Source organism: Pleurodeles waltl, chromosome 2_2, assembly GCF_031143425.1.
Source record: "Pleurodeles waltl isolate 20211129_DDA chromosome 2_2, aPleWal1.hap1.20221129, whole genome shotgun sequence".
NCBI lineage: Eukaryota > Metazoa > Chordata > Amphibia > Caudata > Salamandridae > Pleurodeles > Pleurodeles waltl.
Window position 1 is genome coordinate 1,115,639,900 of NC_090439.1, and position 13,007 is coordinate 1,115,652,906.

General features: G+C 42.9%; 1 protein-coding gene across 1 annotated transcript in view; it reads right to left on the reverse strand.

The window, feature by feature from the left end:
- The window catches only part of LOC138282899 (GDP-L-fucose synthase-like), a 70,636-nt gene that overhangs the window by 14,743 nt on the left and 42,886 nt on the right, over nt 1-13,007 (reverse strand). The window contains exons 8-9 of the mRNA XM_069220910.1: nt 10,006-10,072; nt 482-561 (exon numbers count right to left, since the gene is read on the reverse strand). Of these exons, the coding sequence (XP_069077011.1) occupies nt 482-561; nt 10,006-10,072 (147 nt within the window). The remainder of the gene's footprint in view (nt 1-481; nt 562-10,005; nt 10,073-13,007) is intronic.

Consider the following 13,007-nt stretch of genomic DNA (forward strand, 5'->3'; position numbering starts at 1 on the left):
TTCCTCTCAAGAGCTGGTGAAATGTGACACACAGAAGCCTAGAATACCAATTATAAAATGGATAAACTGAGAAGTGGATTTCTACATAATAATTGCCAAGCTGGTAGCGAGCACTTGCCCAGCTACACATGGGGCAAACAGAAAAATATCTGAATGTAATGCGGAGAGGCCCAAATTACAAAATGTGCAAAACTGATGTGAATGTGACCACGCCACCGTTTCCAATTGTATATATATATATATATTTTTTCCAGAATGGTCATACAAGGGCGCAGGCCGTCGGTTTTATAGTGGTCGCATTTTTTAGGCCTCGTGACACCCGTCTGATTTCAGGTCCTGCGTTTAAATTCTATCCGAGTGGAATCCGTGCTTCTCAGGTCACTGGTCACACTGCCTGTGCGCTGAATTTCCATCCCCCTCCCACTCCCGCTTTGGGTCATGGGCCCAAGTCCACAACCAGTGGATTTTAATGAAAGGATACAATGACCTCGCCTTTGAAGTCCATGGCTTTCACTATGCTCTCGGCGGCCTCCTTGATGGAAACTTCGTCCTCCTCGCCGACTGGAATTGAAGAAAATACAAGAACAATGAAAATGGATGGCCTCGATTTATCCCACATACTTGTAACAACCTTTCAGCAGTTTATAGGGCTGTGCATTCCCATGATGTGTACTCGCCTGCCACCTAGTGGTTGGTCATGAATATTACAATTTCAGGTGTAAATCGAAAAAAGTCATATCCTGGAAATCCAGTGAATAAACCTTATATTAGCTTTCTCGCCATTGAAATGTATGTTTTGTACGTGTACGAACGATAGATATGTAAAGAGTTTGATGCAATTAGCCCAAATTCCAACATCCAGGGAGGCTAGCTACCCGCATGTCAATGTATACAACTACGTGCTGCAAACCCATAGTTAAAGACAAGTAATGTTCATGTTTCTATGATGTGTTGTTTTAGAACCCCATCCTGTGTCCATACTGCAGTGCATTACCCTCTAAACCGAGGCCTTGTGAAAGCACTGGTGGTTATAACTAACACTTTGGAGACTGTTTGGCCAACTAGTGCTTCTTACCTGGTCTGCATTATGCACACACTAGTGTTTCGTGAAAGTGTGAGCAGGTGTCCAAGTAGCTGCAGCGCAGCTGTTAGCTCATTGTATGATCCGTAAAACGGTCACTGTGTACCCCTTCCCGTGTGTGGAGTGAGCTTGTGCGGCGCCCGAAGTGTTTGCTTACTCTTCATACATAGTGTAATATATTTAACAACACACCTAGTTATCACTGCTTACAAATTGTATTTCCAGAGGTAGAAGGGAAATGTCAATAAAAAGCTACTTTACTTTGCAAACTGTGTGTTTGGTTAATGTAAATACAGAAGTGGTCATTTGACATCAAGTGTAAGTTATGGGTTCTCAAACACTTTGTGGACTGATCAACAAATGTTGGTATTAGACTGGATTATTAACTGAGGCGAGGGCAATGATGTGTTCACACATGTAAGCCAGTGCTTTGTTAGAATATTACAGTTTGAATGACAAACCCTTGGTTTATCCCTCATAGTAATTAGACAAAGTAACAAGGTTTTAAACACAGAAATGGGAATGAAGTATTCAAGTAGCACTGAAAACACAGTGACCAAGAATTCAGTCAGTAAACCTAAAGCAACTGAGTAAAATGAAAAATAAATAGAATCTCAAAATGGGAGTCCCAGGATATTTTCATTTTTGAAGAAAACGTCGAACACATAGGAAACAATCAAGGATTACAGCCCATGTTAGTTTACGTGCATTACTAAAAGTGGCCACCAGAGACCACTCCTGCACCACAAAAGCTGCAAGAACAGGCGCAGAATGCTTCCAAGAGACGCAATCAAATGTTTCACGAACTTCACAGAATTCATGCCGAGGACGGGACTACTAATTCTTCATCGGGGCACATCCAGCCAAAGGCGGGTTCTCGCTTTGTCCAAGCATTGAATAACATTTGGCCAGATAACGCTTGCCTGGCTACTTTTAGAGCTCTCAAAGGTGGCGAGGAGCTCCACCGCTCTCTCCATCCAGGGCTTCCAGAACGGTTCCCAGTCCCAACTAGTCTGTTGTCTCCTCTTCCAAGATGCTCTTCCTTTGCCTAAGGACACAAGAGTCTGGCACCTGAGAAGCTGGGGTACAAACAAGGGTAAGCATGCCCAGACCTCAGTCTTTCTCCAGGTAGATACCGCAACAGATCCCTCCTCTTCTGTTCTTCCTCCTGAGTTGACAGGAAATGCTCAAAAAAGGTTGGTTTGGCTGTAAGAATTGTCTTAGGGTTGGATTATGGTTCCAACTCAACTGCAACCATTCCCAGGAAACCTTGTTCTGGGGGTCTTTTTAAGATGCCGGGATCGCACGGTCTGTGTGAAGCTCTGAATTCCCACCCGGAGCCTGTCCTATTTAAAAAAAAAAAAAAAAAAAAAAAAAAAAGGGCACAAGGCAAGTTCTTCCCTATTTTGTGATTGAAGAAAGCTTGGTTGGGTCCATGCCATCAAAGGTCTTCCTCCCTAAGGCCCCTTTTGTTATATACAGTACTGGACCCTACATGCTGTCATTGGGATACTATCAGTAGTTCCCACCCTCTCCCCTACATTCCAAGAGAACTTGGGTGGAGACCCTGCCAGGGGTGAATTACTGTCTAGGCTTTAAGGAACAGAAAATACATTTTTAAAAATATCACCCCGGGAGTATATGTAACAAAATCTACGCTCACCACTGAATTTGAATTTTGATAAATATTACAATGGTACACAGATTCATTCTGTGGCCATTTCCTAAATCGACTTGTGAAAATTATGATTTTTAGGTCAGACGTTAGCCAAGAGTTCTTGATTTTACTAAAATTATATGTATAACGTACTTACTTAAAAGGGGCTTTCAGCCACTTTTTATTCATTGGTTTGCTGTTGTGTTCTTCATATTTTGCATTCGCCCACTACAGCACACTGCGAAGAGTCAGCCTATTTCAGCCGCTGCTTAACCTTACTTTGAGTGACTGCATTTTGCTCTTTCACAGCCAGCACATCCACACACAAGGTAACTCCCTTCGGTGCCAGTGTTTTTGTTGTTTTTAATTTACAATTACTTTTCTGTTGCCTTTGTGTTAAGAGCCAGAAGTGAAGGTGGGACCTTTCTACTGGATGTCAGCACAGGCCACGTTCCACATTTTATAATTTCCTGTCTCCTGCCAATGCTGCTGTAAATTCCTTTAGAAGTGTCCTTTGTTTATCAGACTACTAGTATTTCACAGCACAACAGATTGCATACATTTTTAACTGTTTAGTACAGAGTTATCCTCTTTTTACTATGCACGCAGTGCACAAATATTAAGCTTCAATGTTATATGTGAATTCATAAGTGGACTATTCTTCAGAAAACATTTATTCTGGACTAAATTTCACTAACTGTTCTTTAATTAACTTTGACCAGAAAGAAAATCAGCCTTTATTTTATTTTTAAAAATATTTATTTATTTGTTCCTTTCTATCGATCTTTCTTTCTCTGTTGCCTTCTTTTCATTTTCCTTTTTTTTATGTTTCTTTTCTTTCCTTTTTTCTTTTCCCTTTCCTTGCTTTCTTTCTAGCCTTTTTCGTCCAACCCTCTCTTTTTTTGCCATCTTTCCTTCCTTTTTTCCTTCTTTTTACCTCCCGATTTTTTTCCATGTTTCCTTCCTTAGTTCCTTTCTTTGTCCTTCCTTATTTCATGGTCTTTTTTTTCTTGCTTCCTTCCATTTTTTTATTCTTTACTGCCTTTCTTTTTGTTCCTCGCTTTCCTTCTCTTTTCCTATTTTTCTTTCATTGCCTCCTTTACTTTTTTCCTTCTTTCTTGCTTCCTTTAATTTCTAGCTTTCTTTCCTTCCCTTCTTTGTGTCCATCCTTCTTCCTTCCTTTTCTTTCTTGCTTTCTTTACTTCCTTCTTCTTTTCTCCTTCCTTTTGTCTTTCCTTCCTTCAATTCCTTCCTTCTTTCTTGGTTTTTCCTTCCTTAGATTCAAGAAGCTGTCAGCCAATGGAAAAAAACAATTGGTTTCTTTTTTAGGTCAATGTTAGCGAAAACCTTTCAGATTTTCTAAAATGAAGTCTATGACAGTCACTTAAAGGAGTTTTTGGCCACACCTCATCAGTTTACAGGGCTTGTGCCACTAACACTTTTCTCCAACTCACTCAAGCATGCATCAAGGGGCAACACGTTAGCTTATTAGCCACTGGCTGACTTCACAATGAGTTACAGCATGCTGCCCTTTCACATGGAGGAGTACTATGGTAATGTGGGTGCTTTTTGTGGCCAAAAACATTTTTGCCTTTAGTCACATTTTTTTTAGATTGGCAAACACTTGGCAGTTTCCTGAACAATACAGGGACCAGGCTGGACCCGCTGACAATTGTACCTCATGTCATGGATGCTGGGAGTTGTGCAGCAGCAGTTCGGCAGAGCAACGTGAGGTCAGTGTTGAGTTTCGTCATGCTGCACTGGTTGTGTTGGGGCCAGAGCTGGGCTGGCAGAGCACCTTTATTCCCAGTTCCAAGGGTCCAGGACTGGGGAGGCACCACGGAGGAGGAGGAGGAGGGGGGGGGGGGGGGGGGGGGGGGGGGGGGGGGGGGAAGGTAACAGTAAGTGGCGTCCAGGTGCATGGTTCAAGAGTGTTGGAGCTCTTTGAGTCAACTCTGGTGGGTTCAAGTGACTGCACCTTCAAATGTGAGTTCAGCATTTCTGCTGTACAAATAAAACTGTTTGCTCCATGTAGAGTAAAAATCTAGCCCACATATAGCGTACATATGTTCCATGACTTGCCTCTTTCTTAGCACTGCCATCAGGGCAGGAGTGTTTCTCAGTTTATGTTTAAACACTCACTTTTAATAAATATATTACCCAGCGTAATGTGGTAGCGCAGTGCCATTTACAGACAGTAAATTTCCAAGAAATGTCCAAAATCCTTCCCACTAATTTGCAGCTTTACTGATAAAACTATGCAGTGCTTTAACAGTAATCTGTGAAAATTGGGATTTGGAAAACATATTTATCATTAGCACATCACCAAGTAAAGTGTTCCGATTTGTTTTCATCCTATTAAATAATTTTATCACACAGAAGTAGAAAAAAATGGGCTTTCACAACTACTGAAATATATTCTGAAATGTTTGTACATTTGACTTACTTATTTAAATGCAGAGTGTTAGGAAACATCTGACACCCTGCAGCCTTTCATTTCACACTCTTTGTGCAGCAGGTTAGACAGTTCACATTACAAAATCCTGGAACTGTGCAGTCAGAAGGGAAAGTAGTTGTAAGAAGACAAACTTACTTTTGACCTCTGTCTCTGAATACACAGCAAATGTGACAAGATAACAAGATTTTAAAGCGTCTGTATTGCTCCTTCACTTTCTGACTGAACAGCACATCTGTTCTTTGTCAACTTGCTAGAAGGGATGATTAGGACCCAAAAATAGCTCAAACTGATAAAAAACAAAGTCTTGCCATAGCGAGTGGGTGAGTAGATTTTGAGGCCTGAGATGCCTAGAATTTCCTGCTTCCCTGCCCTGGTCCCAGTCTGTCTGGGTACACAATAGGCTAGTGGGAGATCCTTTGTGAGTGTGCCCATCCTGCCAACATCCAGACCCTCTATTGTGAAACTGTAAGGAATACACAAAGGCCATCTGCACATAATCTAATGTTTTTTTTTTTTTTTTTAAACTAGAATAGCTTTATTTTATGATTAATTAAAATCTGTACAATATAAAATGTTGCAATAATCCAAGTAGTAAAACACAGGCATAAAATCAGTAGGATCCAAAGTGCATTAGAAGATAAAAATACAATGGTTAACTGCCTCATTAAAACAAGTATTAAAGTGCGGAATTTAAAATCTGATGGACCTGGGGAAAACAAGAAATGCAGCAGAGGTAAGTAAATACAAGCAGTACCTTAAAGTGCTTTGTCAGAGTTAAAGTGCTTACAGTCATCTTCCGGTCATTCGTCTCTCACAACAGAGTTAAGGAGATTGGCTGCTATAACGCCTACCCAGGGCATCAAAGTAATGTGTGTAGCAGCTTAGAGTCGTTTTCCAGCAAGGCTATAAGGTGCTTGAAGATACTTAGGGGGTTATTCTAACTTTGGAGGAGTGTTAATCCGTCCCAAAAGTGACGGTAAAGTGACGGATATACCACCAGCCCTATTACGAGTTCCATAGGATATAATGGACTCGTAATACGGCTGGTGGTAAATCCGTCACTTTTCCGTCACTTTTGGGACGGATTAACACCTCCTCCAAAGTTAGAATAACCCCCTTAGTTTCCTAATAGAAAGTGTCTCAGCCGAGCAGGTTGGGCTAGGTTGTTTGTCGCTAGCCAGCCAGTTCCATTGCCTACTGTCACTAGACTACACAGCCATGTTACCCAGGAACAGGCTTGCAGGCACCAAATGGTTAGGACAACAAAATACTAAACTTTTTTAAAGTGGCATCTTCAGAAATGTGACCTTAAATCTGATTTTGCAATTAAAAAGGGTCTTAAATTACAACTCCTCAAAACACCAGACATGCCTTTCCCACCCTCTCCCAATCAAGAGTTATCAATTATTAACTGTAATAGGGTAACCCAAAAATAGGTTATGGGAGAGTAGTGTAAAATACATTTGAAAGTTTTTCTGTAGTAGGACATGGAAAACGTTAAAAAACCATGATCATCTTTTCAAATACAACGCACCCTGCCCTACAGGCTGTTTAGTGCCCCTACCCTACAAGTGTCATATGTATAAAAAAAAAAAAGGAAGGATTATACCTGGCAAAAGGTAAATTTTGCCAGGTTGAAAAATCGTTTAAAACTGCACACAGGCTGCAATGGCAGGGCTGAGACATGTATACAAAGCTACTTATGTAGGTGTCACATTTAGTGCTGCAGGCCCACTAGTAGCATTTAATTTACAGGCCCTGGGTCCATGCAGTACCACTTTACTAGGGACTTTCAAGTAAATTAAATGTGTCAATTCTGTGTAAGCCAATTTCACCATGTTCAAAAGAGAGAACACAAGCACTGGTTAGCAGTGGTAAAGTGAAGAGCGTCCTAAACACTAACAAAAACAGGTTCAGAAAACAGGAGGGTAAAGGCAAAAAGTCTGAGGATGACTCTGCAGAGAAGGCCAAGTTCAAGAAAAGTTACGACTGCTAAGAATACCACATGAACTGTTGCAATGAGCACAACTGTGTTCAAGCTGTAATCCTATTCCTTCTGTAAGGACTATGTTTAGCTTACATAATGTTGCAAAAGTAATTCACAAAGAAATAATCCACTGTAACAGTTTGATGAAAGCTTTTGCAACACATTTTAGATAGCTGCCTATACTGTCTCTAATAAGTAGAGAAGTGCAATAGTGCTAAAAGTGCTTCCACTTTGCTGCGCAACATGCAGTAGCAGCTGGGTGGAGCGTAACTTCAAAAACAGACATACATTCCTTAGGAGATGGAGATACTCCAATTACAGTTTTAGCCAAATTGCTAAATTGAGGGCCTTGGGATTCTGATGTTGAACAAGACTGTTGCTGAGTAAGTCCGCCTTGATTAGGCAGTCTGCAAAAAGGTGGGATGGACAGCACCAACAGGCACTTCAAGTACACAGCTGCCCTTGGGTGAGCGTCTCTAACAGGTCAGCTCTTGTAGTAGCTTTCACCAGCAAGCAAGGTAGCCCCAGTGTCCCAATGTGCAGCTTAATACCCTCAGAGCACATCCCAAGGAAGTGCTCCCAATGAGTGACATCCATGAGTCACACAAAGCAAACGGGTCCCCACTAATTCACCAAAGTTTAAAGCTCCCCTTCCGAAACAAAGGGAGAAAAGAGAGGGAACAAGGAGTCAACTTCCACTGGGCTTCCTCCAAAGGTTCTGAGATTTTTTCCTAGACCTGAAGAATTTCACTGCACCTGGATAAAAAGCTGTTGCACCACTGACTCACAAGCCTTGTGAGTGGACTAACCACCATTCGCCCTTGCCGTTCCACCATCTCACTGTTGCACAAAATCATTCTACCAAGGTTTCACCAATGTTAAAGGGGGAAGGCGTCCTCTAGCTCTTCTCACTCTGCTGACCTACCTTGGGTACTATACAGCGTGTCTAACCTTCATTGCCTGGGACCATGTTCAGTCCAGTCCAGGGAACATTATCTGAATGAACAACAGTTAGGCACAGATATGAACAAGTGAGGCAACTTCTGTCCTTTTCTGATCACATGATGAAACTATTTCACACAGAGTGATTTGCGCTACAGAGAAAATGACCATAAAGCCACCATTGTTGATGTTTTCCTTCACACCTTGAAGCTAACACAAGCGTGCATACCTGGAACCATATCTGAAGACTTACGTAACAGCCCAAGAGGGCTGCCTACCTTTGATGATTAACATACTCAGAGCATCCGGTGAATGCCTGCAGCAACTAAAGTAACCCTATTTTGAAACTATGCATTCCTATCTGGATCAAGATCCTGGCTGATATTCTAATTGTATCAACTTCAAACTCTGCATTAATGAACTTATTCTTGCCACTACCCTGGCCAAGGTCCTATAGAAAATCTTCAACAGACACCTCAATGAATACATCAATGGCTACCAACTGCTTGACTCCACGTAGTCTGGTTTCAGACCCAACCACAGCAAGGAAATTGCCTTCATCGCAGCCACGGATGACATCCACATTGCTCTGGACAGAGGCGACACAGAGGCCCTCATCCTCAAGGACCTCTTCACAGCATTTGACATATTTTTCTCCTCATCCAATGCCTACACAACATTGGAATCCAAGGACACGCAGTCAGATGGATCAGCTCCTCCAAAACTGGAAGGACTCAGTCAGCATGGCACTGTACACCTTGGACACCCACGACCTCATCTGTGGAATTCCGCAAGGCTCTTCCCAGAGTCCAACCCTGTTCAACACATACATGATCCCTACAGCCAGCATCATCTGCCCCCACAACATCAACATCCTTTCCTAGGCCGACAACACTCAACACCATCTCCCTCGTGAACAAGACACTCAGTACCCGGGTCATGCTCAATGCGTGGACGACTGGCATTGCCCACTGAATGAAGACCAGCTGTCTGAAGCTGAACACCAACAAGACCAAAATCGTGATCTTCAGGAACAGCACTTCACCATGGGACCCCACCTGGTGGTTAACAGAGCTAGGACTGAGACTTACCCCTATGTCACATGCCAAGAACCTTGGGATAGTCATTATCACAAAAACTCCACACAAGCAGTAGTATTCTCGTATAATATCACCTTGGCGGATGGAGCTAATGAACAACCAGAACTGGAGAAATTACTATAAACTGTATCAATATCACATCATAGTCAAAGTACAAGGTGGTGAAAATAGGCCAACAAACAACTTAAATTGTCAGGGAATTTCCGTCTCAGCAACAAAGATTCACAGGCAATACGGCAGGTGGGTCTGAATAACCTCAACCCACAAGTTTCTGTAGATAATGTTAGTTGCACAGCTGAAATAGAGTCTCGTACTGAGCACACGTCTTTGAATTGAGAGAGAAAGAGAGACAGGCACTCTCAAATACAGAGAGAACTGAAACAACATAAACGAACATGTGAGCCAGCACAGCTTGATCTTTAATAGACATCAGCAGTCCATACATCGATATTAGACAGTGAGAAGTGTGGAACATATACACTATAATGAGATAGCTACCCTGTTGGACAGTTGAACAAAGGAGTTAAGTTAACCAAGTTTTCAGCTGTTCTGATCATTCAGTAAGACTCCTACTCTTAATTTGCCCACAAACAGATGACTGCTTTTTCATCTGTTCATCCACTTTTCTTCTTGATGGTGATGTGTCAATGCCTATTTCAACCCACTTTAACAATTAATTGCTTTGATGCTGCCCTCTGAAAAGTTGTCCGAAACATTTAAAAAAAAAACTGGATTTCTTGTTACAACTTTTAGTGATTGTGTACACTTGTTATTTCTCACCTGAAAGGATAATGGGGTCTATTTCATCGTACTCCCGAAGCACCCAGATAAAGAGCTTTGCAAGATCCTACAGAGATATGAAAAAAAATATAACACTTTATTGACATTTATTTTCTATAGGTCTTCGGCACCATAAGGAAAATGTTACTTACCCAGTAAGAGTCTGTTTGTGGCATGCAGTGCTGTAGATTCACATTCTCTGCATACGTCTGCTATCTACTGTTGGGTCCAGAAGGTTGCAAGTTGTTTGTCTACGAAAAGTCTTTCGAGTCACGAAGTGTAGGGACTCCTCCTTTTGCTGGTAATGCGTATAGGCATCGACTCCACTGTTAGATTGTTTTCTCGCCGGTGGGTGAGAATGGAGTGTAGTGCAAGAGAAAAGATAAAGAAGTCCATGCAAATGAATGTACTAATAATGCAACAGCCACATGCGAATCTACAGCACTACATGCCACAAACAAATGCAGAGATAGCTTATGTGGGAGCTACCAGAATCAATGTGAGAGATGTTTGCCTTAGCTTTCGAACCAGAAACGGAAGGAGAGGGAGAGGTGGAAAAATGTAGGCAAATATCCCTGACCTGTTCATCCATAGGGTCTTTGGATTGAGGTTGTAGAAACCTAGAAGCGAAGTTTGGGCATTTTGTGTTTTCGTTTGTTACAAATAGGTCTATGTCCCGGAACCCCTACTTTTAAAAGTAGGGGAACAGGACTTGTGGGTGGAGTTCCCACTCGTGGACTTGCTGCTGCATCCTGCTGAAGAGCTCGGCAAAATTGTTGTGTGCCCCTGTAAGATGTTCCGTTTGTAGATGGACAATGTGGCAAATGGCCCAACGCCTGATCTTCTGTGATAGGAGAGAGAGCTGCAGAGAATGTGTCCCACTCCCATTTTCTGCACATAATACATGGTTGTCATGTTCCCTGTACGGATGAGGACAACTTTGTTGATCAGGTGAGATGTAAACGCTTTCAGCGCTAAACAGCAAGAAGTTTTAGATAAGTGATGTGTATACTATGGTACTTGGAATCCGAGAGAACTTTTACTGTGAGATCCTTAAGGTGAGCACCTCATCCTGTCTGTGAAGCACCTGTTGTCAGTATGGCCCGAGGTACAGGGTCTAGGAAAGGCCTCCCCTTCAACAGGTTGTTCTTGTTCCACCACTGCAGAGAGCGAAGGGTGCAGCTGTTTACCAACACTAGATCCTCCAGATGACCCTGGGACTGAGACAATTGACATGCTGGACATTCCTGCAATGGATGCATGTGGAGACGGGACCCTGGCACTATGGTGATATAGGACCCCCATCATACCTAGTAGTCTCATGAAAGATCTGACTGTGACTTGCTGATCGGGACAAAAACACATTATTTGTGTTTGAGAGTTCTGTATTCCTGTTGCACTGGGATAAACGAAACCCAGCTGTGTGTTTAGAACAGCTCCGAGGTAGGGCCGGATCTAAAGAGGCTGAAGATTAGATTTTTGGAAATTGATAGTGAAGTCTAGTTGATGCAGCACGTCTATGGTAGTTATGACGTGATCTAGACAAAGTGCGAGAGTGCTGGGTTTGATGAGCCAGTTGTCTAGATACGGAAGACGTGAGTGTTTTGTCTGCATAAATGTGCTGCTACCACCGCAAGACATTTTGTGACCACCCGTTGTGCAGTAAATGCCCTGAATGGGAGAAGTTTGAACTGGCAGTGGTTGCCTGCTATCACAAATCTGAGGTATTTGATGTGCTGGGGTCTTTTAGCCGCTGAGGTGGTCAGTGCCCATTGTGAGCCTGAGGCTGTCAGTGCCGAAGCTGGAGATGGTCAGCTTGGCGCTGATACAGTCAGCTTAGGCTTGTGTTTCAGTGCCAAGCCCAAGGGTAGGTCATCCAAATCTGTCTTTTGAAGCCGACCATGGCCTGACATCAGTGGTGGCCTGGTAGCCTTTGTTTTGGAGGGAGGTGGTGGTAGATCGGGGGAATCTAATCACAGCACGTTGCTCCAGAGGGAGAGCTCTCAATCTCTCATCTCGAGGACTGTGTCTACATCGGACTCAGAGTCCTCGATCGAAAAAGCTTCCTCCTCAGATGCAGAGTCCTCTAGCAGTTCTTTTTCCTCCTCGCCGACTTGACATCCAGTTGTTCGTAGATGTCGGGTGTTTCCTCGATCTCTTGACGCTGCATTTTTCTTCTGCATGCTCTTCGGTCCCATAGAGTTTTCTTGGAGTGAAAGGACTGGTAAGCCTCAAAGTCCTCCTTTCTCTGGTCGGAAGACAGATTGCAGACTTGGGGCTGGCTGGTCCGCAGGAACTTTGTGTAGGACATAGGACAGAAACGGAAGGGAGTCCGACGAATTTTAAAAAATGGCAGCTCGAAGGGCATGGCGCAGTGGGCCTCTGTTGGAGCATGTTGATCCAACGGGTGATGTTTTCCTGGTTTCGAAGCGCAAAGGACAGAGGTGCGCGTTCAATAACAAGACCTATGACAAGGGGTGGACAGCGAATGGAAAAAGCCCAACAAGATGGTCCCGACCCTGAGCTCAGCGAAACGCAACTGGACCTACAGCAGAAGAAAACAATCTAACAATGGAATTGTTGCCCATGCGCATTACCAGCAAAAGGAGGTATCACTACACTACACCTCATGACTCGAAAGACTTTTTGAAGACAAACAAGTTGCAACTTTCCAAACCAAATACTAGTTCTCAGAAGTATGCAGGGCATGTGTATCTACAGCCACACATGCCATCAAACACTGATATTATATGAACAATGCATGTGTGAACCAGACAAAATAGGGCAAGTCCTCTCTTACAAATAACAGCAATCTCATGATAGTTTGACAATTCAGAGACAACTGACAGATGTCAATCTCAGATGACTGAAGGAGAGTGATGTATTTATCAGTGAAGAGAAGGTGTCAAGAACTGAAGATGAAGCTTATGAACTATAAAACAATCCAGTTTTCAAAATACCACCTCATCTCTGCGTCCATTGTCTGCAGTGGTAGCCACTTG